An 18,790-nucleotide genomic window follows, 5' to 3' on the forward strand; every position below is an offset into this window, starting at 1 on the left:
GTGTTTATATGCTACGATTATCAAGATATTCTACCAAAAATTACAATTCACTACAAATATCAAAACACGAGTTGAACGCAATAAAAATTAGAGATGGTCAATGCAGACCATCAAAGTTCACAACCCGGCGCAAGAACCGTTTCATTCAAATTGCTCCAAACCCACAATGTTACAACTCGTTCCCCCTAGTACCCCCCCTGGTACTCCCCCTGGCGATCATTCGAGTTTGTTTCAAGCTACTCACAACCCAGTACCCTCTCCTCCGTCCCATCCATGCCAGCCCAACCCACTCCGATTAGTGGACGGAGCACATCCTGTCTACACGCGGCAAGCTACAATTCTTCCGTGTTGAATTTTATATTATCATCCCGCCCCTCCGTCACTCATTCTCTAACGTGCTGCATCCCTGAAGAAACAGACCGATAGCCCGAGTTGTCGGTTCTCCACCATAGGTGGATCAACCACTTCCTGATCCATTCTGGCATGGTTGAGCAATATGCTATGCTATGCTGCTGTATGTCTGATCCCGTCCTATGTGTAGGGCTCGCGTTCGCGCGCAGTAAATCCGACCAACGACGGCATACCCTCAAGGAAGAACAATTACCACCAATGATACCTATCAACATCACAAGAAGGCCCAAAACCCCCGCAGGGGTGTTACTCGGTATAAAGTTGATGATGTAGGGTTACGGAGAAAAGCCGAAGCCGCGGCAGAACAAGCAAGCCGCGCTCGATGGACAGACCATAGCTCGATTACTAGACCGGGCGGTGGATGCGGTCAAGACACACCATTCCAGTTTCATCGTGTCTAGCTTTCTAGCATAGACAGTGGTGGAAAGATTGGGCGGTTGAAACGCGCCAAGGGCGACAAATAATTCCGTCCAGAGATAGGATCGGGATGTGTTTGCGCAGGAGTCGGATATACGTCGGATGTCTTCAACTATCAGTATATATAAATGGGATCAACCGACGACGATACATCTTCAACATTCAGTCAAGTCTCTAAAATCTGAAGCTTACACCTCGTTAAACTACATATCTTTCCACAATGCTCCCCCAAACCACCCTCCTGGCCCTCCTGGCCTCCACCACCCTAGCCTCAACCCTCAACAAGCGCTACACCTTCCCGCTCCCGGAGTCCAAGGGCTCCAAGACCTTCGACGAGCCGTTCGAGATCGCCGAAGGCGAGGTCTACGATGGCGGCATGCAGACCTTTGGCCGTGGCGTTGAGTGCTCGGGCCAGTCTGAGGGCGGAGAAGACGACACTGTCTTTATCATCCAGGAGGGAGGCACCCTTAAGAACGCTATTATTGGACCTGATCAGTCTGAAGGTGTTTACTGTAAGGGGTCTTGCACTGTTGAGAATGTTTGGTGGGAGGCTGTTTGTGAGGGTAAGTATCTACCTTGTTTATTTCACCTTTTGTCTACCAATTGGATGGTTGATAACTAACATATGTGTTAGACGCCCTCTCCCTCAAAGGCGGAAGCACCTTCAAGATCTCCGGCGGAGGAGCCCAAGGCGCAGAGGACAAGGTGATCCAGGTGAGCACCTCCCCCCTTTCTACATTATAAACACCGCTAAACCGGGCCCAAGCACAACATCGGCGGCGACGTCACCATCGACGGCTTCACCGTCTACAACTTCGGCAAGCTCTATCGCTCCTGCGGCAACTGCGACGAGATGTACCAGCGCACCGTGACCATCTCCAACGTCATCGCCGTCGACGGCAAGTCCATGGTCGGCGTCAACCAGAACTTCGGCGACGTGGCCACCATCACCGACACGTGCGCTACCGACGTTAAGGATATCTGCATCTCGTATGAGGGCAAGGAGGATGGGTCGGAGCCGGATGAGATTTCCAAGGGGCCGAGTGAGAGCTGTAAGTATACTGAGCCGTTGGCGGAGTGTTAGTCAACCTTTTTGGGTTGGCGTGTAGTGGCTAGTTAGTAGCTAGTGGCTGCGTTTGTATATGTGGATGGGGGATGTATGTATCTTGTGTTGAATTTGCTTTCTTGAGGGTAAGTTTGGAAGAGGCTGATTGCCTTCTATATCTCTTACGCTCTATTGTACTTCTTCAATTCTCACCATAATATCATTGAAATTGTCACATTATGCTATCACATTTTATACATAGTCCAATGCACATGCAGTACTATACGCTCACCCATCCCAAACCCAAAAACAAGTCAAAAAAATAGAGTTAAAGATACCTAAAAATCAACTTCTCCCCCCTCCTCCTCCTCCAATAATTCGTCGACTCCATAAGCTCCGGACTCCCCCTCACCACCCACGGCCACTTCTTGATAAACGCCTCCGTCAACTCCCAACTCCTCGGATCAGCCGGCTCCCCCCAAACGAGCAAATTACACCCCTCGACAGACGCCGCAGAATTAGTGTCCCAAAACCCCATGATATCCACGCACAGCTGCTCGTCGTCGAAGCCGTCGCCTGCGCGGATGAGGTTGTCGCGCATGCGCGGGAACGGGAAGAAGTCCAGCCATGGGTGGTGGGGGCACTCGCGCTGGACGGGGGTGGGGCGCAGGCTGGGCGGGAGGGAGGAGGCGTCGACGCCGGTGGGGCCTTGTGTGCTGAAGGGGGAGAGGGCGTCGTCGTGCATCCAGTCGTTGTGGGGGGTCATGCCGAGGAGGGTGATGATGTGGGCGAAGGCGCGGAAGACGTTGGCTTTGCTGAGGGTTAGGAGGTTGGTGTCCGTTGTGGGCGAGGTGAGTGGGGGGATGTCGAAGGTGGTGCGACTGAAGCGGGCGAGGAGGATGGCGAGGGTGTCGGGGTGGGGGCAGGCGATGCGTTTGGGGTTGGTGATGGGTTGGACTTGGGAGAGGGCGTTGGTGGTGGGGAAAGGTTTTTTGGTGGCTGGTCTGGATATGTTTTCTGTGTCTGTGTCTGTGGGGTCTGCTTGTGCTTGTTTACGTTTTCCTGGTTTAGTCTTGGTTAGTTTAGACAAATAAAATGCTCTAGAGAACCATGAACTTACGATGTGCGCGCTGGTTCAGCCGGTTTTGTCTCCTGCGCCTCTCTTGCGGATCGCTCAGTCCCGACCAGTCATCGGCTGGCTTGTGGGTGGAGACTATAGTAGGGATATCATGGTCCATGATGTAATGGGCAATTGGATAGGCGATGCAGTGGTAGAGAACCAGATGCGACTAGTGAGGTGGAAGTAAGTCAAGAAAGATGTTAGCTGACGTTGCGGGGAGATGATGGGCCGGAGTTAGGGAGGTCCGCGGAGTTAAACACTGTGGGGCATCTATATCGATGAAAATATTGTCAAGTCCACAATCTTCCGACACTTCCGGTCTTTGAACTCATGTCGGTACAGATATAACGCTGTGATCATTTGATTTGCTCTAAACTATGTCCTGCATTTATATATACTATATACTCAGCATGCAACATCAGTACCAGACGATGTCGCTCAAAAATCACCCGCACTACTCCTCAAAACCTCAAACAGATCAACAACATCCCCCTCATCCAACGAACCGCCCTCCACTCGAAGAAGAAACACCCCCTCTCTGTACCGCGCAGCGGTAATCTCCCTCCTCGTCTGGAACCGTATAGTATGATGTAAGCTCTTGCAGATACCCTGGCCAGGGTAAGCAACGAGGCCCAACGCAGCAGACGGCACCTTCGTCGCGAGGCCCACCGTGCCCTTGAGGAACCCCTTGCCCACTCCGAGGGGCCCTTTGTCCTTTCCACCCTGGTACGACTGTGTCAGCATATCCGTCAACCCGCCGCGCATCCCATGGATAAAATTCTTCCCTCCCGCGGCAGCGCCGGACTTCCAGTCGCGGACGACGTATTCGGGAACTTCCTCGCCGTAGAGCCGGGGGATAGCGCGGAGACCTTCCGTCGTGGCGAGCGGGATGTCCACCGCCATGCCTTTGTAGTATTTGCCGATGAATTGGCCGACACCTTTGGCGGATGTGGCGGCTGCGGTCGCCGCTGTCATCCAGTCGATCCTGGTGGGAGAGGTGCTCAGTCTGGGTGGTGCGGTGGACGATTTCTCGGGAACAGGGTTCTCTGGTTCCGTCTGGGATAGGGATGGTGTGCTGAGCGATCGGGTAACGCTGGGCTGTGGGCTGCTGGTTCGCCCGCGCTGGATCTCCTGGTATGGTTTCCACAGCATATTGCTCGTGGCCTTTGCGAGGCCCGCTCCGGTTTCGAAGGCAGCGGATGTCGTACCGGAGATGGGATCGAATCGCCGGTTTTGGAGCACGATTGGGTTGATCTCGTGTCTGGATACCAGTGTCAGTTCGAACCAGCGGAAATCAGAACAAGACATACCGCTTCAGATCCTCTTTGTCAACCCGCATATGGTCAAGGATAACCTGCGCAGCCATTTTGGACAGATAGATGGGCTTCCCTTTGTTCTTTTTGTACACCCATGCCGCCGGCCGATCTGGCAAAACGGCACACCTCATCTTATCTCGCGGAAGATTGCGATGAAAACATTCCACTGCCTTTGCGACACCTGTCTCTTCCAGCATTTTTATGGCTAGATTCTCGGCTGCGTCGAGCGTGCTTGGGTTTAGACAAAAGCGAATTGCATTTGCAAGTTTCTCGGCTGTCAAAGAGCGATGTGGGATGGGGTCGGGCCCGGCACCCGAGGCGGCCACAATCTTGCCCCAGAATGGTTGACTGGGACTGTTAGGGGGGGACATTTGCCAGATCTGGGTCGACTTACTCTCCAAAGAACGGGACTACAGTAGTGGGCTTGCCGTAGCGAAGACCGCATGCGGTGGTGCCAGCACCCCCGTGATGAATGACACAAGAAACACGCTCAAATAGCCAGTCGTGAGGGCAGTCGCCGAGATAGAGAATGTTCGAAGAAGACTCCCCACCGAGTTGACTCCACCCCCGAGAAATGATGGCCCGGACACCAGTGAGTTTGACGGCTTCTTCAAGAATAGCCGTCATTTCGACACTATCATCGAGGACGATGCTTCCAAACCCGACATATATCGGAGGGGGGCCATTTTGAAGAAAGGCTGCCAGCTCAGGGGTAGGGGAGTAGCTGGGCGGATCACGGAAGAAGAAGCCACACACATCTGACAATTAGCATTTCTCAAGCCACGCGTCATGTGGGAGCATACCGATATATGCAGGCCAATCTATAGGCTTGGGCAATAAAGCCGGCGACCAGCAATACGTGAACGGAATCTTGAGCGTCTGCGCCATAGTGGCCCCTTCATTCGTGGGCACCGGTTCGAGATCGATCGTCGATCTCCAGCTGTTAATCACATCACCCAGCCTACAACAGTTAGCCAGGATCATCTCACACATAGAGAAAAGTTGAGAACGTACCCCTGCCAAGTCAACCACTCCACAACTCCATAAGACACCGAATTCGCGAACTTCTGATTCTTCCCCGAATACCTCAAATTCGCCAACGGATGCGGATAAGCCGTAGTCGGACTCCACGGCATCGTAAACATCAAATGCAACGGAATCGCCAGCGCCTCCGCACAGTGTATATGCGCAAAACTCGGCGGATTCGCAATAATCGCGTCCGCCACAAACGGCATCCCAGACACAAGGTCATCCTCGATGCACGACCGCCAGCAGCCGTCCAGCATCTCACCGACCATAACCCGCTTCTTCTTGATGTCTCCCTCCTGCAGGCTCTCCACGCTGGGTATCAGCCCCGGGTTCTTGACCATGTAGGCCATCAACTCCGCGGGGTCTCCGCCGATAGGATAGAACTCTAACCCGGCGCCGCGGACAAACGAATCAAAGGTGTTGTGCGTGGCTATTCGGACTCTGTGGCCGTGTTTCTGGAGCTCGTTTCCGAGCGCGACGAAGGGCTGCACGTCGCCGCGGCTTCCGACGACTTGGACGATGATATTTAGTTTGATGTCGAAGGGAGTGGATTGCGTGTAGTCTGGAGGCGGGGACGGTGGCTCCTCGCTGGTAGCGGGTAGGAGAGAGAGGGCGCGTTTAAGCGCTGCTTTGCCTGCGCTGGAGTCCAGGTTTACATTGACTCGACCATCGTCTGTCTCTGTTAGCTTGGTCCGAGGGGATTAGAAGGACTGGGCCCGTCCTACCTGTCACGGTGGCCGCGTCTGAGTCGGTCGAGGCGAAATGCGGTGGACCGGCCAGGTCGACCGACGCAGAGCGTTTAGACGCCGACATTGTGGCCTCGGTGGGATGGATTTCCGGGTGAAGAATTTATATACACTTCATGGGACGTAGGTGTGTTCGTAGTTTGGACTAACCATGGAAGGGGCAGTGTAGGTTTCCAGTCTTATTCAGGATTGAAGCAGGAGACAGGCGATTGGGTATGGATGCGGGGAGATTGCCCTGACTAATTTGGAGTCCAAGTGGGGTTTCGACCCCGGTTTAAGCTTAAAGCGCCTGGCAGATGGTCTCTGAATTGGTATGGTGTTGTTAAATACTATTCTATGACCTTGAACTCACAGAATGTGTGATAGGGGGTATTAACCAGGTTGTTATTCTGACAACCTGAGCCCTCGATAGGAACAGGCTGACATCCACCAATGACGTCATACTATTGGGTGGAAGTTCAAGTCCAACAAACCTCCGTACAGGTACGATCTCAGTAAGTTTGGTATACCGTATACTCGGAATGGCTATTGAGGACTATCCTTCCAGTTCAGCTATACTGCCTATTACTTCTAGACCTTGTTAAGCATCAAGTGCAAGACCATTTCAAAATTGCAAGACACTCTTTTTTCTTTCCCAAAATCCCGACAGTCACGTGACTGTAAATGGATGCCGACACTATCCCACCGCCCAACCGACCGCCCCTGGCCTCCTCCATCTCGACCACCTTTCGCCCTTAGAATTGGCCCAAATACACAAAATCGCATAAAAAGAAAGGTACCGTTACAATTAGCTAATTAAGACGAATAAAACGAAGCCCTCAAACTCCAAATCCAAGATATGTTGTGCTACAACCCAAAAACGATCACTTTCGATTCGACCACTTGGGAAACTGGCCAGCCTGTTTTTGGTGGGATTTGGGGGATTTGGCCGCAGCGAGGTTTCACTAGCGCGGTCTGTGTATCATGTGACTACACGTGACTTATATGCATCTCAGAGTGGGGTGGCACAATGCATTTCATTGCATAACGGACGTGACATTCCGGTCTGCGGATAGGTAACCTGTCTGCAAATAGATAGATGGATAGGCAGACAGATAGATAGACAGCAGAATACTTAAGTTACACAAGAGATGATTCTACCGTGGATAACCGAATCATAAGTGTCACGCGCGCTCAAACGTCCTATCTGTGTGTGCTACTGCTACCCGTGGAAACCGGAAAGCAAAGTCAGTTGAGAAATACGACCGGCCAGGTTTTATCCTCCGAGGAATAGCAAGTAAGGAAGTTGAGTGAGGGGGCGGAGAATTGGACATGGAACGGGGTTAAGTTGGTTCGTTCCACGGCGGGCCGTTGAGAGGGTCCGAGGTTGTACTGTTGCTGTTTTACTAAATAGTAGCTTTTGATTTATCATTTGATGTTTGGTAAAGAGAGAGAGTCGGCGTATGATGTGTTGGAGGGTTCAAGCGTGGGAATTTACATGCGTGGTTTGGGTGATTCATACGGGGAGTATCTAGCTATTTTTCCTAGAGGGATTGTGCTGCGTGGTGAATGTATATGATGATGCGTCCGCGATCCTTGAGATATCCATCCAACATACACTGCGGAGGAGGGTCTCAACCCATGGTAGAATCACTCATAGGGCCCGTGTAATCCTCCCGCTACACATACCAAAGACCATCTGATCTCATCCGCGCCAGCTGGATCGGATGACATTTTCAGTGGATTATCCGGTCAAGAGCTATGTCTAAGTGTTCTGCACGTTAAGTGGATCATCGCTTGAGATTCCCTATTGCAGGTGAGATGGCGTGTCAAAGCTCGAAATCAGAATTTCGGACTGAATAGAGTTTCTGCCGCGTCACATTCGTTCAATCTTCCGACTTGTTGAATAATGCCGAGGTGTGTTTATTATCTAGGTATCTATCTGATCACGGGGATGATCCTTCGGGGTAGAATTCTACGAAGAGGTGTAGGAATTAGACTATCCAAGTGAAGTGGATGAATAAAGTGATAAGCACCTCGTCACATTTATGCTTGAATATATAATTAGTTAACCAATATCAACAAGGGTATAAAGCTCGACCAAAAAGAAATATAAAAAAAATTACAACCGCAAACCCTATAGAACCAACCAATGACCATCCCTGATAAACTTCCTGTACTCCACTCAGTTCAAAAAGCACGATGTGATGGAAATTCTTCCGGTTTTCGTGCGTATACGACTGTGCCTGGGAGGTAGGCGTGGGTGCGATAGTCTCGGAGCGAGGCTCGCATCTGCGCGAGGAACATTTGCGATCGCTCGTAGGACCAGTTTAGGGCGGTTGTGAGGAGACGGAGCATGTATCCTTCGATGCCGCCGTGTAGTCGGAGCTGGTTCCATCGGCCCTGTATAGATTAGGAGCCTAATCCTAATAACCAGATAAGCACGGCAACTTACTAGTTCATGCATTTTCCGATCGGTACTCCAGCTATCCAAATTAGTAAAGCTCCGAGAAAGCGACAGAAAGGCTAAGATACCCGTTCATCGGCCATTTGTAGGTCGTCTCCACCACATCGATGAAGCCTGCCTGCTCGAGACGCGACGCGCTCTCCTGCCAGATTGTAAAGCTCTTGCCGAATCGCGTTCCCGACTCGACCACCGTCTGACCCCATAGATTGTAAAAATGGTCGGGACCAACGGTGCCATCGTCGGAGATCGGTTCGACCGAATGCTCCACCACCTCGATGTAACCCCCGGGTTTGAGGCACCGCCAGCATTGTTGGAAGAATTCGTCCCAGTCGGGGATGCAACCGAACAGTTCACGGACATGGATAAAGTCGAATTGATTGCTGGGGTAGGTCCAGGGGAGGGTGACGTCGTCGATCTCGAAGACGCAGTTCGGCGGGATAAACGCGGGTTGGATGGGCGAGAGGTCGACACCGGTGACTTTGGCGCTCGGATACTCGTCGGCCATATCGCTGGAGACTTGGTTAATAAATTGGTCGAGAGATGAGATCGATAAGGGAGGTTCGCCAACTGACATGGCCCAAATCCCCGTTCCCGTGCCCACATCGAGGATTTCCTGCGGTCGTTCGCTTAGACGAGCTCCAGTCGACCGGCGACAGGGGAAGGATGATACCTGGGGTTCGCAAATCGGTGCGAGATGGAGCTTTCCGTCTAAGGTGATGTAATACATGTGGTGAGCCATGTCTTGCTGTTCGTTTGCGATTTCATCGTTGGGACCCTGGAGCCGGGGAGGTTAGCCAGGAATCGATCCATCTCAGCAGCACCGGCCTACCCAGTAGGCACCATCGTGATAGGAGTGGTAGCGACGACCGAATTCGTATCGATAGTCGGTAATGTAGGAATCCAAGGTCATGGTATCATCTCCAATCAGCGAGTCCTCCCCATACGCCGAATCCCCATCCCCATCATCATCGGTCGGATAATAGGTGAGCATATTCTGGATGATTGATTCGCGTTGTTGTGGAGTGGTTGTGGTGGTGGAAGCCGCACTGGCGGTGTCAGAGAAGGAAGAGTCTTCTTCGTCACAAGCAGAGGTGACCATGGCAAGGTTGTCGATCCTGGGTTAACTGGAAACGGGAAGGGGGTGGGGGGCGCACGAGCTCATGCAGTGGATAAGACCAGGGAGCAAAGAACGGCGCGACCGAACAGCGGAGATGCACGGGTAGGATAAAACGGGTGGGAGGAACCAGCAAACGAAAATTGACCTGGGGGGTACGGAGTAGGTTAGGTCAGGTAGTAAGTAACCTTATACTCAGTGATGAACGGGGAAATTTGATGACTAGCACAATACAATTAATCCTGATCAGAGGGGGAAAATGGCAGGGAGGCATTCTATCTTGAAAAACGGAGTTGAACCTCCGATCAAAGAATCCCAAATTTACAGAGCTATTCCCATCCAGAAAGATCAAGACAAAACGAGTAGATCTGCGATCGGAGATTCGTGATGAAGACCGACCGGGACCGGGGAAAAGAGTGGATAAGCGACGACCGCCAGATCAATAGTCCTGATGGCTTGCATAACTAGTCTGGAAATACCGAGCACTCTGTACTCATGTGTTTTACATGTTTTATTACTCCGTTTCTCTTGTATCTTCAACTGCAATCAAGCGAAACCAACCATTTCCCTTGAAAATTCTAGTCCATGCACGCTGACATAAACCCCCTTGTGGAGTAGGACTGTATGATGGTAGGAGATAAAGTTAAATCCAGACCGGAACGGGTTCCACATAACTCAAGCGAGTGGTTCAGTTTCGTACCATAGTGGAGTACGATAGTATCCATAGGAGATGCCATATTCCAACCTTATTTCTAGCAATCAAGGGAGATTGAATCTACACTGTGAGGGATGTAATAAGGATACTTATGTATATTCATTGGTCTAGATTATGACAAGTCTTCTTGACTCGCATAATTCTCCAGGCTTCGAAAAACAAGAACCCACCAATGTGTCTACATAAGCCTACCGTACGAATTACCCCCGGAAGATCACATGACAGGTGTCGGCCAGAGCCGTCATTAAAGTACACCGGAATTATAATGAACTCTTTACTCGTTGCAGTCCTAACAAACAGAAAGTATTCTAGCATCATACATGACTGGGTACATACCGATAAAGTCGGGTATCTCTAATAAATTTACATGTGCAGTCAACCATCAGTGCAGGCGAAATGTTGTAGCGTGCTTCCATATATAGTTGCTATTATGGCAAGTACCAGCTCCGGTGAGTAACGATATGTAGAATCGACTCACTAAGACAACCAAACTCATTTGGTCAAGGCGAGATGTTGTCCTTGGCACCACCACACACGCCACAATGGTCCCTTGGATATATGCAAGTATGTCCCGACAGATGGAGAAGACAACGGTGGTGGGGTCGTGGCTCTTGAAACGGCAAGGTGGAGAGAGCGGATCCTCATTAGCGATTGGCCCCTCAGTCTGGATTGAAGACCAATGATCCATCTCCACATCAAACGAAAGACCGTTGTAATGATGATGGAGAGAGGATGTATCATGTAGGTGCCGACCTATCTAGCAATGTACCATCCAGGAGGTAACCAGTACTTGATAAAATTAGTAATTGACCCTCGTCACAATAACCATGCAAGGTGAAACCCATCGGACTGGCCAGCTGTACTGTCAACCCGGAGCCATGGCCTGAGGATGGTCTGTTCCTAGAGCTCCACCGGAAAACCGGGTCTCATTGTCTGGTGGGCTTGGACTCGGTCTAAAACCGACGGTGCGATGAATGTAAAGTGTCTTGCGGCCAGAGGTTCGCTTGGATCATTTCCCATTCCTTCCCCGAGTCTATCATTAGTACAGGTATGTTTCTCTTCCTTAAAACTTATCCTGCATTCACTTGGCTTTGTTTGGCTTCGATCCAAGTCCACCTTGTGCCCTCTGTTTCAGTCATCTTCCTTTCCATTAACTACTATTCCCTCTAATCTTTCACGTTATTGGTCTAGTTTAGAGCAATCGGCCTAGTACTTGGCATTATGGAATAACCAGCATTGTTAATCCCATTGTTTTTTACGCGTTCCGATCGAGTAGTCTTACAGCGCGGTCCCTGCTCCGTTGCTACCTTGTGCCTCCCTCTTGTCTCTTCTTCCTGGCCACACCTTTGGACATCTACCTCTCATTCTCGCTATGGGCCGTATGCGACGGCTCTGGTCGTTGGTCGCTGGAAAGCCACAGGAGCAGCAAACAAAACAATCCCCGGATCCCCAGAGTAAATCTCGTGTGGCCTCTCCCACGGCCGAGCCCAAGACTCCCGCTACCTCGGTCCTGGTGGTCGGTGCTGGTAAGGATCATTCATAAAACCATCATACACTCGATCAGTACTAATGGTTTAGGTTCGACGGGTCTTGCTTTGGCCCAAGGGCTCAAACAGGTGGGTCGACCTTTTTTCTGGCCTGTGATGGATTCCGCTCACCTGAAGACCTACCTAGTCGGGAATTTCGTGCGTCGTGGTGGAAAAACATGACAGCTTTGATGCGCAGCCGCGAGATTGGAACATGGGCCTCCACTGGGGCGTGGAACCATTGAGAAGCCTTATGACAGACGAAATGTGGTCCCACATCCAGTCCGCGCAAGTCGACCCCAGTGAGCCTCCCCCCGACTATGATTCTCTCAAATTCCTCAACGCCCAGACCGGAGAATGCATGGCCGCAATCCCCGTCCAGTCCTTCTATCGCCTTCGACGACGCAAACTGCGGGGGCTCCTGGCCCAGGGATTGGACATTCAATATGGGAAGAGACTGCGGACCCTCACATTCTCGGACGACGGGAAGCTGGCCACCGCACTGTTCGACGATAATACCTCCATCACCGCCTCGCTCGTGGTTGGCACGGATGGCGCCCGATCGACGGTGCGACAGGAGCTACTGGGCCCCAACTCCGGGCGCATCCGCCAGCTCCCGTACTGCGCGACCTTTGTGCAAGCTCGCTTTACCGCCGAGCAGGCCCTATTCCTTCGCGGTTTTCACCCCATGTATCTGGCCGGCATCCACCCCGCCGGACACTTCGCGTTCTTTGGCATGCACGACGTCGAGGACCCGGACAAACCCGAGACGTGGACGTTTTTCTTCTACATCTCCTGGCAGAGCACGTTAGAGGAGCAAGAAGCCACGGCCGGCTGGAACAATGCGCAGCGACTGCAGCAGGTCAAGGAGTTCTCCAAATGCTTCACGAACCCGTGGCGAAGCGCGTTCGAATGGGTACCGGACGACCAACAGGTCTGGTACATGGGCCTGACGGAATTTAACCCGTGCGTCTCAGGCCACCGCTGGGATAACCACGGGGGGCGGGTGACGCTGGCCGGCGACGCCGCGCACGCCATGACCTACCAACGCGGTCAGGGCCTGAACCACTCCATCACCGATGCTGCCAAACTCGTCGAGGCCACCCACCAGCTTCTGACGGGGAAGAGCACTCCCACAGACGCCATCACCATGTACGAGGACGAAATGATCGCGCGTGCCGGCGGGGAGGTCTCTCTCTCGACGGTCAACACCGAGATGGTCCACGACTGGCAGAAGGTGCTTCAGTCGCCTGTGCTCACGGCGGGAGTAACCAAGCGATCCGTCGACCCCTCGACTTAAAGTAACCGAGTCTACTTGGACACTGCATACCCCTCGTACATACGGCTCGTCATCCGATTTATGGGCGGGGTTTTTCATATTAGTCTCTGATTTCCATTCTCTTGTTCTTGCACATAAATACCCAGTCGAGGCGTGACTCCAGCACTGAAATCTTTTTTTCTTTCTCTTTGTTTTTACTACGCCGATACTCGCGCATTCTACCTGCATATTGCACACATACGTGTTAACTCTGCACATACATCATTTCAGCCGATGACCCTGGGTTAGACATGGTGGATCCACCTTTATGATTGTGCATTCAAGATAGCAATTCAAACATACATACACTTCTAGTTTACCATCTATCTTCTGTAATATTCCTTCTATAATTAAATAGTCGGAGGTAACCCCCCCGAGACCGACCTTGAGAAATCCCCCATGGAGGACCCAAAGTAGAGTGTGGCCCGTTGGCGTCGTCAACCACAGGGAAAAGTCCAAATCCGTAACTTGATCATCACATGGCCACGCTATTCACGGTCTAGCTGTTACGGAGGTCTCGATGGTGGATATTTCTTTCTTCTTTTCTCCCCTTCTTCTCTTATCTTCATTTCTATGTAATCTCTCTATTTATTCACGAGTAAATAATAAATGTGCAGCATCTCGCCGAAACCAGAACTGTTTGTCTTAGAATTAGTAATTTGGCTGGTTGGATGGTTGGTTTCTCGGTTGGCTCGGTTGGCTGCTGTGTGGCTTGTCTCGAAGATTGGATTCGAATGTTGTGTGCTACCTTTTACTCTCAAAGCCATGACTACCTCGAAGGAAGCCCGTTTGGGGTTGATGCAGGGGTAGCACTACTCACTTCCCTGGTAGTTTTACTCGTGACTGAAGAAGTGAATCGGTAGATACCCTAGTGTGTATGGTATTCTTCACTCTGTTGCATGTTTATGCAAGGCAGTAAATACAGATTGGTAACTAGTGGCAGATGCAGCATGCCATTGTCAATTATCAAGTTTAGTATAGTTGGAATGTAGCATAACGCATGTTTGGTACTAAAGTACTGTGATGAGGTAAATTACCGAGTGATCGGCTGTCCCACGCAGTTGGTTATACTGTTAGGCTGTGTCTACCTAGACCTAGGCTAATAAGGCAGTATACTATAACAAGAAAGTAGTAACAGATGCGCTTCTTCTTTTTTTTTTTTTTTTTTTTTTTCACGGCAGCAGGAATTAGACCCGTCCAACAACCTCGTTACATCCATACCTACCTAGGTACGGCCCTTAGTTTCCAAAACATGCAATCTACTCGGCAACCCCAATTCGACACATCTCCCTTCAATCAGCCATCAACCGACCATCAACAAGTCTAGATCATCGCATCTCCGCATACGCAAAGTCTGCAGGAACCAAACAAGGCTGTCTCTCGCCGAAAGCGTACAGCCCGAGCATCATGCCCGTGAAGGCCATCCCAACAGGAGGAGAGACAGTCATGGCGGTGTTCGAGACCTCGCCGATCCATTTAATCGGGGCTTCGAGGTCTAGATCTGAGTCGGGACTCTCTTCTCGGAACCCGAAGCGATAGTGGTCGCCGCATTCGATGACAAGTTGAACATACCCTTCTCCTTTGCTAGCTTCCTCCAAGGCGCGGTCGATATGCTTGCCATCAGCAGGGCGGAACCGCACAATGCACCGCCCGTCAGCAGCACGGCGGATTCCCACGCTACTATAAGTGAGATAGTTCCACCAGAGGACGGTGCCTGCTTCGGTGGCGGGAGAGGTAGGGTGGAAGGAAAGGCTCGTCGTCCAGGTACAGACGCGGTGGGTCTGTTTGCGGAGGAAGAGGGTTGGGCTAGCGGGCACGGAGAGGTCATATGGCCCGCCGTGGAGGCGGAGGTGGCTTTTTCTCTCGGTGAGAGAGTACTCTGCTGTACGGACGGGCGTGTTCTTTTTGTACCAGCCTATTTGGAGGGTGGATGTGTCGAAGTTGTCGCGCCAGGTGGGTGGGGGTGGGGGGTTGGATTGGATGAGATGGGGTGTGGTGATGGTGAGGGAAATCTTTTGGCCCCCGTTGAAGATAGGCCAGTCGTTGGACCATTCGACGGGGATGAGGAATGTTTCGCGGCCTTTTCTCTATTAATTTGGCGGGAGGATAAGTCGGGAACGCAGTCGACTCACCCAACACAGATTCCTCCCAACAATCGTCCCTCCGGACAGGACGTACCCCCAGCAAAACAGCCCACCACCGTCCCTGCGCATCCTCAACCATATCCGCATGTCCCGTATTCTGAACCTCATCGGTCACCCCATTCCGCCAGAGCGGGTTGTCCGGCCCGACCTCCCACGGCCCAAACGGCGAAGACTCACTGCGACTAACCCATTCGCAGTGGCCGCTTTCTGTCCCACCCTCCGCCGTGAAGAGGTAGTAGTATTCTCCCCGCTTGAATATATGTGATCCCTCGGCTACGCCGGAGGCGGATTCGCGGATTAGCTTCGGCTCGGACGTCGAGCGGCCGGTGGCTAGGTCGACGGTGGAGATGTGTATGGCGAAGTCTTTGAGATTTGCGCCGGGGGTGCGTGTTAACTTGCGGTAGGTGGACGAGAGGTAGACAGTGCCGTCATCGTCCCAGAAGAGCTACATATTTCAATCACAGCCCAGTCAATGTGTAGCCCAGCAGACAGGGTTATAGTACATACATCCTGATCAAACCCCACCTGATCAAAAAACACTGGATCCGACCACGACGCCGAGTCCCAGATATCGGTCGTCGATACATAAAAGCCCCTGGGCCAGACCCGATCGTCGTCTTGTGGACGATACCGATCGAACTTGGCAGCCGTGATGTAGAACGTGCCCTGATGGTACCGCAGCGTGGTAGCCCAGATGCCGCCCCCAGGCTCCGGGGTGTGGATCTGCAGCTGGCTAGGCCGGGTTAGGGCGTGGCCGATCAGCGTCCATTGTATGAGATCGATGCTGTGGTAGATTGGCGCCCCGGGGAAGTATTCGAAGGAGGAGCTGACGAGGAAGAAGTCCTCGTTGACACGGACGATTGAGGGGTCGGGGTTGAAGCCGGGGAGGATGGGGTTTGTGTACATCTTATTGCCTTCTTATTTACAGAATCAAGTTAAGTACATAGAGTGCGGTTCGGTGGACATATTGGAGACTGTTTATATGAACGTGCAAGCGGTATATATACAGTATGTAGGGTCTGATTGGTGGAAAATATACAGCGTGCTAGCAGGTACATAAGCGGGGGTTCACCACTACCTCAGTAGTAGTATCCAGTATCAAAGCGATCATCGATGACTCCACCAACCTCACATCCTCCATCTCATCTCCCCGACCTATACATTACATACTCAATAAACACAAACAATCAGACATCGCCTAAATAGCATATTGCCAACCCACGCACAGCCACCACGCAGGACGAGGCGGCTGAACGAGAGGCAGAAACCAAGCCCCACCCCTCTTAGTTCCCCATCCATTGAAACCCCGCACAGACACATACAGCCACACATCATGGGATCAAGTTCCTTCGCAGTCTCAGTAAACACCCTCGCGCTTTTACTCATCATCACAGCGAACCAACATCACGGCCAGAGCACGTCGCCAACTCAGCGACCTTATAGGTAAGCCAGGCTCGACTGCACCGGTGAACGTACATCCATATACGAGATGAAATCGATGGCTAAGGGTCACCTCAGCGTTCTCCACCGATCACCACAAAAAGGCCCTTTCGCGGCACCCGGTCCCCAGGCGGGTGCACCGGCGTCAGGAGGCAAACCATACTTAGATAACACACCTTACTCGGTTAGACGGAGGAGCTTATCTGGGTTGGGTTGAGGGTGTCATCCATGATGATGTTTATTAGGCTGTGGATACAGGGTGTTGTTGATGAGTGGCGGAGGGGAGGAGCATTTATGATGTTCTTTCGGACTTTCCAGTTTGTCGCGACGTTGGGACAGGTGGGTTAGGACTTTTGGGTACTCTGTGGTGAGATAGGGTTGTTGATGAATTTGTTCGCCATTTGGTCATGTTTATATGAGAGTAGGGCTATAGCTGCTTTAAGATGCTATTAGATATATTTGATTTACAATACTAACGTCTGGAACAAAGATCTTTTTTATCAATACCTAGATGGTCAGTGACCTAGAGAGTTCTCGCTGGTAGCTCTCCGGTATTCACTCAGGCAGCATTGTATCAATATAAGACATGGCTAATCAACGCCTACACTCAACGACGGATCATAAGAATGAAATAATTTATTGACAGCACTAGAGGTAAATATCCACTTTGTCATGTTCACTGAATAGATACTGCAGTTTGGAATGCCATAAGAAATAAAACTAACAGTATATCCCATACTCAATATATATTCCGCGGTTGGCTGGCCCATTCCGCACACAACACGAAAGCGGGATTATAATGTTGTTAATGTAGATTTATCATAGCGAACATATCGCAAGGATCGTCTCAAAAATAAATTAGAAACTAAAGATAGGGATGGGATAGTTGTATTTGTTTTGATCACTTCTATGTATGAGTCTCTTTCAATGTGCTAAAGCTGAGAACCAGGACTGTCTGATTTGGCTAACTAAATGCATAGTCCATAGATGCATTCTCTGCACGCCTGTCTGTTCTACATGATGAATGGTCTATCAACACCCTATATAGAGAGGGGTATTGAATGCATATTGTCTAGTATCAACTCATTTCTTGTTGTTTGATTAAGGGATGTTTCTGATTACTGGGATCAAACACCGCATCCAAAGTATGTAGTTGAATATCAATATGTTGTCATGAACATAACCCTACATTAGAGAACATGCGAGTGATAACAAAAGGGTTGCGGGAGTTTGAGTAGACACTGAGAGCATGACATCTCGCCCGCCATACAAGAGACAATATGGGTATCAACAAAAGCAGTGTCTGCAACCTATCTGCTAGTGCCTCGGGGAAAGACGCTTGTCTGCACGAATGGATTGAAGCCGCGTGAAAAAGTTTATTATCTTGTATCTGCCTGATGACCTATGCGATGGTGTCCTTCCAGCTGCCAGTCGTCGATTCCTTTTTGCTTCCGCGAGCCTGTTGTATACTGGTCTTATTAGAGGTAAAAGGAGATGTACATCGCTGATACCTTTGACATGAGATGACCCGTCAAAACCAAAGACCACGAGGATCATCGCGCTCGGAATGGAAACGCAAGCTAGCAACTCGACAGATCCTGCCACCAAACTACCAATCCGTGTTGGGTGGGAGGTGGGTTTTGAAAACAATCTGGTATGGTAGAAGCCCGCATCCGATGGTTCTGGGATCGCAAATGAAATGGAAAAAAAATTTGGTCAACATATTGGAAGATGTAAGCCTTGATACAGCGACTCCACCATCAACCACAATTGACGATGCTCACAGCAGCGCGGCGTCTTTTTGCCCAAAAATCCACAAGCAATACTGATGTTTTTTCTTGTGCGTCAGATTTTTCCTGCGTATTAATGTCATCACAGGCATTGGAGCCCACCCATTTTCGGCGGGGGCGTTGTTCCCCGGGACCATGTCGGGGGTGCTCCAGGTTTGGGATCGTGGGTGCCGCAGTGGGCCGATGTCGACCCCCATTCCGGAGGCGCTGGGA

General features: G+C 51.1%; 7 protein-coding genes across 7 annotated transcripts; 3 read left to right on the forward strand and 4 right to left on the reverse strand.

Moving 5' to 3' along the window:
* The first annotated feature begins 909 nt into the window (after positions 1-909).
* BDW47DRAFT_109083 (pectate lyase) lies at positions 910-2,005 on the forward strand. The gene is made up of 3 exons (XM_024813381.1): positions 910-1,391; positions 1,463-1,542; positions 1,595-2,005. Exons 1-3 carry the CDS (start codon positions 1,049-1,051, stop codon positions 1,910-1,912), a joined length of 741 nt encoding a protein of 246 aa, XP_024670301.1. The 5' UTR covers positions 910-1,048; the 3' UTR covers positions 1,913-2,005.
* A 138-nt stretch (positions 2,006-2,143) lies between these two features.
* Positions 2,144-3,170, reverse strand: BDW47DRAFT_109085 (DUF3425 domain-containing protein). Its single transcript, XM_024813382.1, has 2 exons — positions 2,994-3,170; positions 2,144-2,935 (listed from the first exon to the last, which is right to left on the reverse strand). The coding sequence occupies exons 1-2, from the start codon at positions 3,109-3,111 to the stop codon at positions 2,202-2,204; spliced, it is 852 nt and encodes a 283-aa protein (XP_024670302.1). The 5' UTR covers positions 3,112-3,170; the 3' UTR covers positions 2,144-2,201.
* A 197-nt stretch (positions 3,171-3,367) lies between these two features.
* BDW47DRAFT_109086 (putative sterol glucosyltransferase) lies at positions 3,368-6,392 on the reverse strand. Its single transcript, XM_024813383.1, has 6 exons — positions 6,064-6,392; positions 5,324-6,011; positions 5,113-5,270; positions 4,704-5,067; positions 4,304-4,657; positions 3,368-4,254 (listed from the first exon to the last, which is right to left on the reverse strand). The coding sequence occupies exons 1-6, from the start codon at positions 6,149-6,151 to the stop codon at positions 3,432-3,434; spliced, it is 2,475 nt and encodes an 824-aa protein (XP_024670303.1). The 5' UTR covers positions 6,152-6,392; the 3' UTR covers positions 3,368-3,431.
* A 1,673-nt stretch (positions 6,393-8,065) lies between these two features.
* BDW47DRAFT_109089 (class I SAM-dependent methyltransferase) lies at positions 8,066-9,798 on the reverse strand. Its single transcript, XM_024813384.1, has 6 exons — positions 9,360-9,798; positions 9,201-9,305; positions 9,103-9,143; positions 8,599-9,039; positions 8,519-8,549; positions 8,066-8,466 (listed from the first exon to the last, which is right to left on the reverse strand). The coding sequence occupies exons 1-6, from the start codon at positions 9,627-9,629 to the stop codon at positions 8,254-8,256; spliced, it is 1,101 nt and encodes a 366-aa protein (XP_024670304.1). The 5' UTR covers positions 9,630-9,798; the 3' UTR covers positions 8,066-8,253.
* Positions 9,799-11,458: 1,660 nt separating this feature from the next.
* Positions 11,459-13,502, forward strand: BDW47DRAFT_52722 (FAD-dependent oxidoreductase). The gene is made up of 3 exons (XM_024819241.1): positions 11,459-11,885; positions 11,938-11,975; positions 12,034-13,502. Exons 1-3 carry the CDS (start codon positions 11,732-11,734, stop codon positions 13,183-13,185), a joined length of 1,344 nt encoding a protein of 447 aa, XP_024670305.1. The 5' UTR covers positions 11,459-11,731; the 3' UTR covers positions 13,186-13,502.
* Positions 13,503-14,531: 1,029 nt separating this feature from the next.
* On the reverse strand, positions 14,532-16,263 carry BDW47DRAFT_132895 (glycoside hydrolase family 43 protein; the record flags this gene model as incomplete). Its single annotated transcript, XM_024817691.1, has 3 exons — positions 15,855-16,263; positions 15,336-15,792; positions 14,532-15,283 (listed from the first exon to the last, which is right to left on the reverse strand). Exons 1-3 carry the CDS (start codon positions 16,251-16,253, stop codon positions 14,532-14,534), a joined length of 1,608 nt encoding a protein of 535 aa, XP_024670306.1. The 5' UTR covers positions 16,254-16,263.
* Positions 16,264-16,474: 211 nt separating this feature from the next.
* On the forward strand, positions 16,475-17,270 carry BDW47DRAFT_109093 (uncharacterized protein). Its single transcript, XM_024813385.1, has 2 exons — positions 16,475-16,790; positions 16,866-17,270. The coding sequence occupies exons 1-2, from the start codon at positions 16,681-16,683 to the stop codon at positions 17,002-17,004; spliced, it is 249 nt and encodes an 82-aa protein (XP_024670307.1). The 5' UTR covers positions 16,475-16,680; the 3' UTR covers positions 17,005-17,270.
* The last annotated feature ends 1,520 nt before the right edge of the window (positions 17,271-18,790 follow it).

The sequence above is a fragment of the Aspergillus candidus genome, assembly GCF_002847045.1.
Source record: "Aspergillus candidus strain CBS 102.13 unplaced genomic scaffold BDW47scaffold_37, whole genome shotgun sequence".
NCBI lineage: Eukaryota > Fungi > Ascomycota > Eurotiomycetes > Eurotiales > Aspergillaceae > Aspergillus > Aspergillus candidus.

Bases quoted from the DNA above. Each gene is read 5' to 3' on its own strand.
- BDW47DRAFT_109083 (XM_024813381.1), top strand. From the start codon at position 1,049: ATGCTCCCCCAAACCACCCTCCTGGCCCTCCTGGCCTCCACCACCCTA. The intron at 1,392-1,462 runs GTAAGTATCTAC...CATATGTGTTAG, and splicing joins GTGGGAGGCTGTTTGTGAGG to ACGCCCTCTCCCTCAAAGGC. The intron at 1,543-1,594 runs GTGAGCACCTCC...ACCGGGCCCAAG, and splicing joins CAGAGGACAAGGTGATCCAG to CACAACATCGGCGGCGACGT.
- BDW47DRAFT_109085 (XM_024813382.1), bottom strand. From the start codon at position 3,111: ATGGACCATGATATCCCTACTATAGTCTCCACCCACAAGCCAGCCGAT. The intron at 2,936-2,993 runs GTAAGTTCATGG...AGACTAAACCAG, and splicing joins GCTGAACCAGCGCGCACATC to GAAAACGTAAACAAGCACAA.
- BDW47DRAFT_109086 (XM_024813383.1), bottom strand. From the start codon at position 6,151: ATGTCGGCGTCTAAACGCTCTGCGTCGGTCGACCTGGCCGGTCCACCG. The intron at 6,012-6,063 runs GTAGGACGGGCC...TAACAGAGACAG, and splicing joins AGACGCGGCCACCGTGACAG to ACGATGGTCGAGTCAATGTA. The intron at 5,068-5,112 runs GTATGCTCCCAC...GCTAATTGTCAG, and splicing joins AGATTGGCCTGCATATATCG to ATGTGTGTGGCTTCTTCTTC.
- BDW47DRAFT_109089 (XM_024813384.1), bottom strand. From the start codon at position 9,629: ATGGTCACCTCTGCTTGTGACGAAGAAGACTCTTCCTTCTCTGACACC. The intron at 9,144-9,200 runs GTATCATCCTTC...GAACGACCGCAG, and splicing joins CACCGATTTGCGAACCCCAG to GAAATCCTCGATGTGGGCAC. The intron at 9,040-9,102 runs GTCAGTTGGCGA...CCAAGTCTCCAG, and splicing joins GGAACGGGGATTTGGGCCAT to CGATATGGCCGACGAGTATC.
- BDW47DRAFT_52722 (XM_024819241.1), top strand. From the start codon at position 11,732: ATGGGCCGTATGCGACGGCTCTGGTCGTTGGTCGCTGGAAAGCCACAG. The intron at 11,886-11,937 runs GTAAGGATCATT...CTAATGGTTTAG, and splicing joins GGTCCTGGTGGTCGGTGCTG to GTTCGACGGGTCTTGCTTTG. The intron at 11,976-12,033 runs GTGGGTCGACCT...AGACCTACCTAG, and splicing joins TGGCCCAAGGGCTCAAACAG to TCGGGAATTTCGTGCGTCGT.
- BDW47DRAFT_109093 (XM_024813385.1), top strand. From the start codon at position 16,681: ATGGGATCAAGTTCCTTCGCAGTCTCAGTAAACACCCTCGCGCTTTTA. The intron at 16,791-16,865 runs GTAAGCCAGGCT...GGGTCACCTCAG, and splicing joins CCAACTCAGCGACCTTATAG to CGTTCTCCACCGATCACCAC.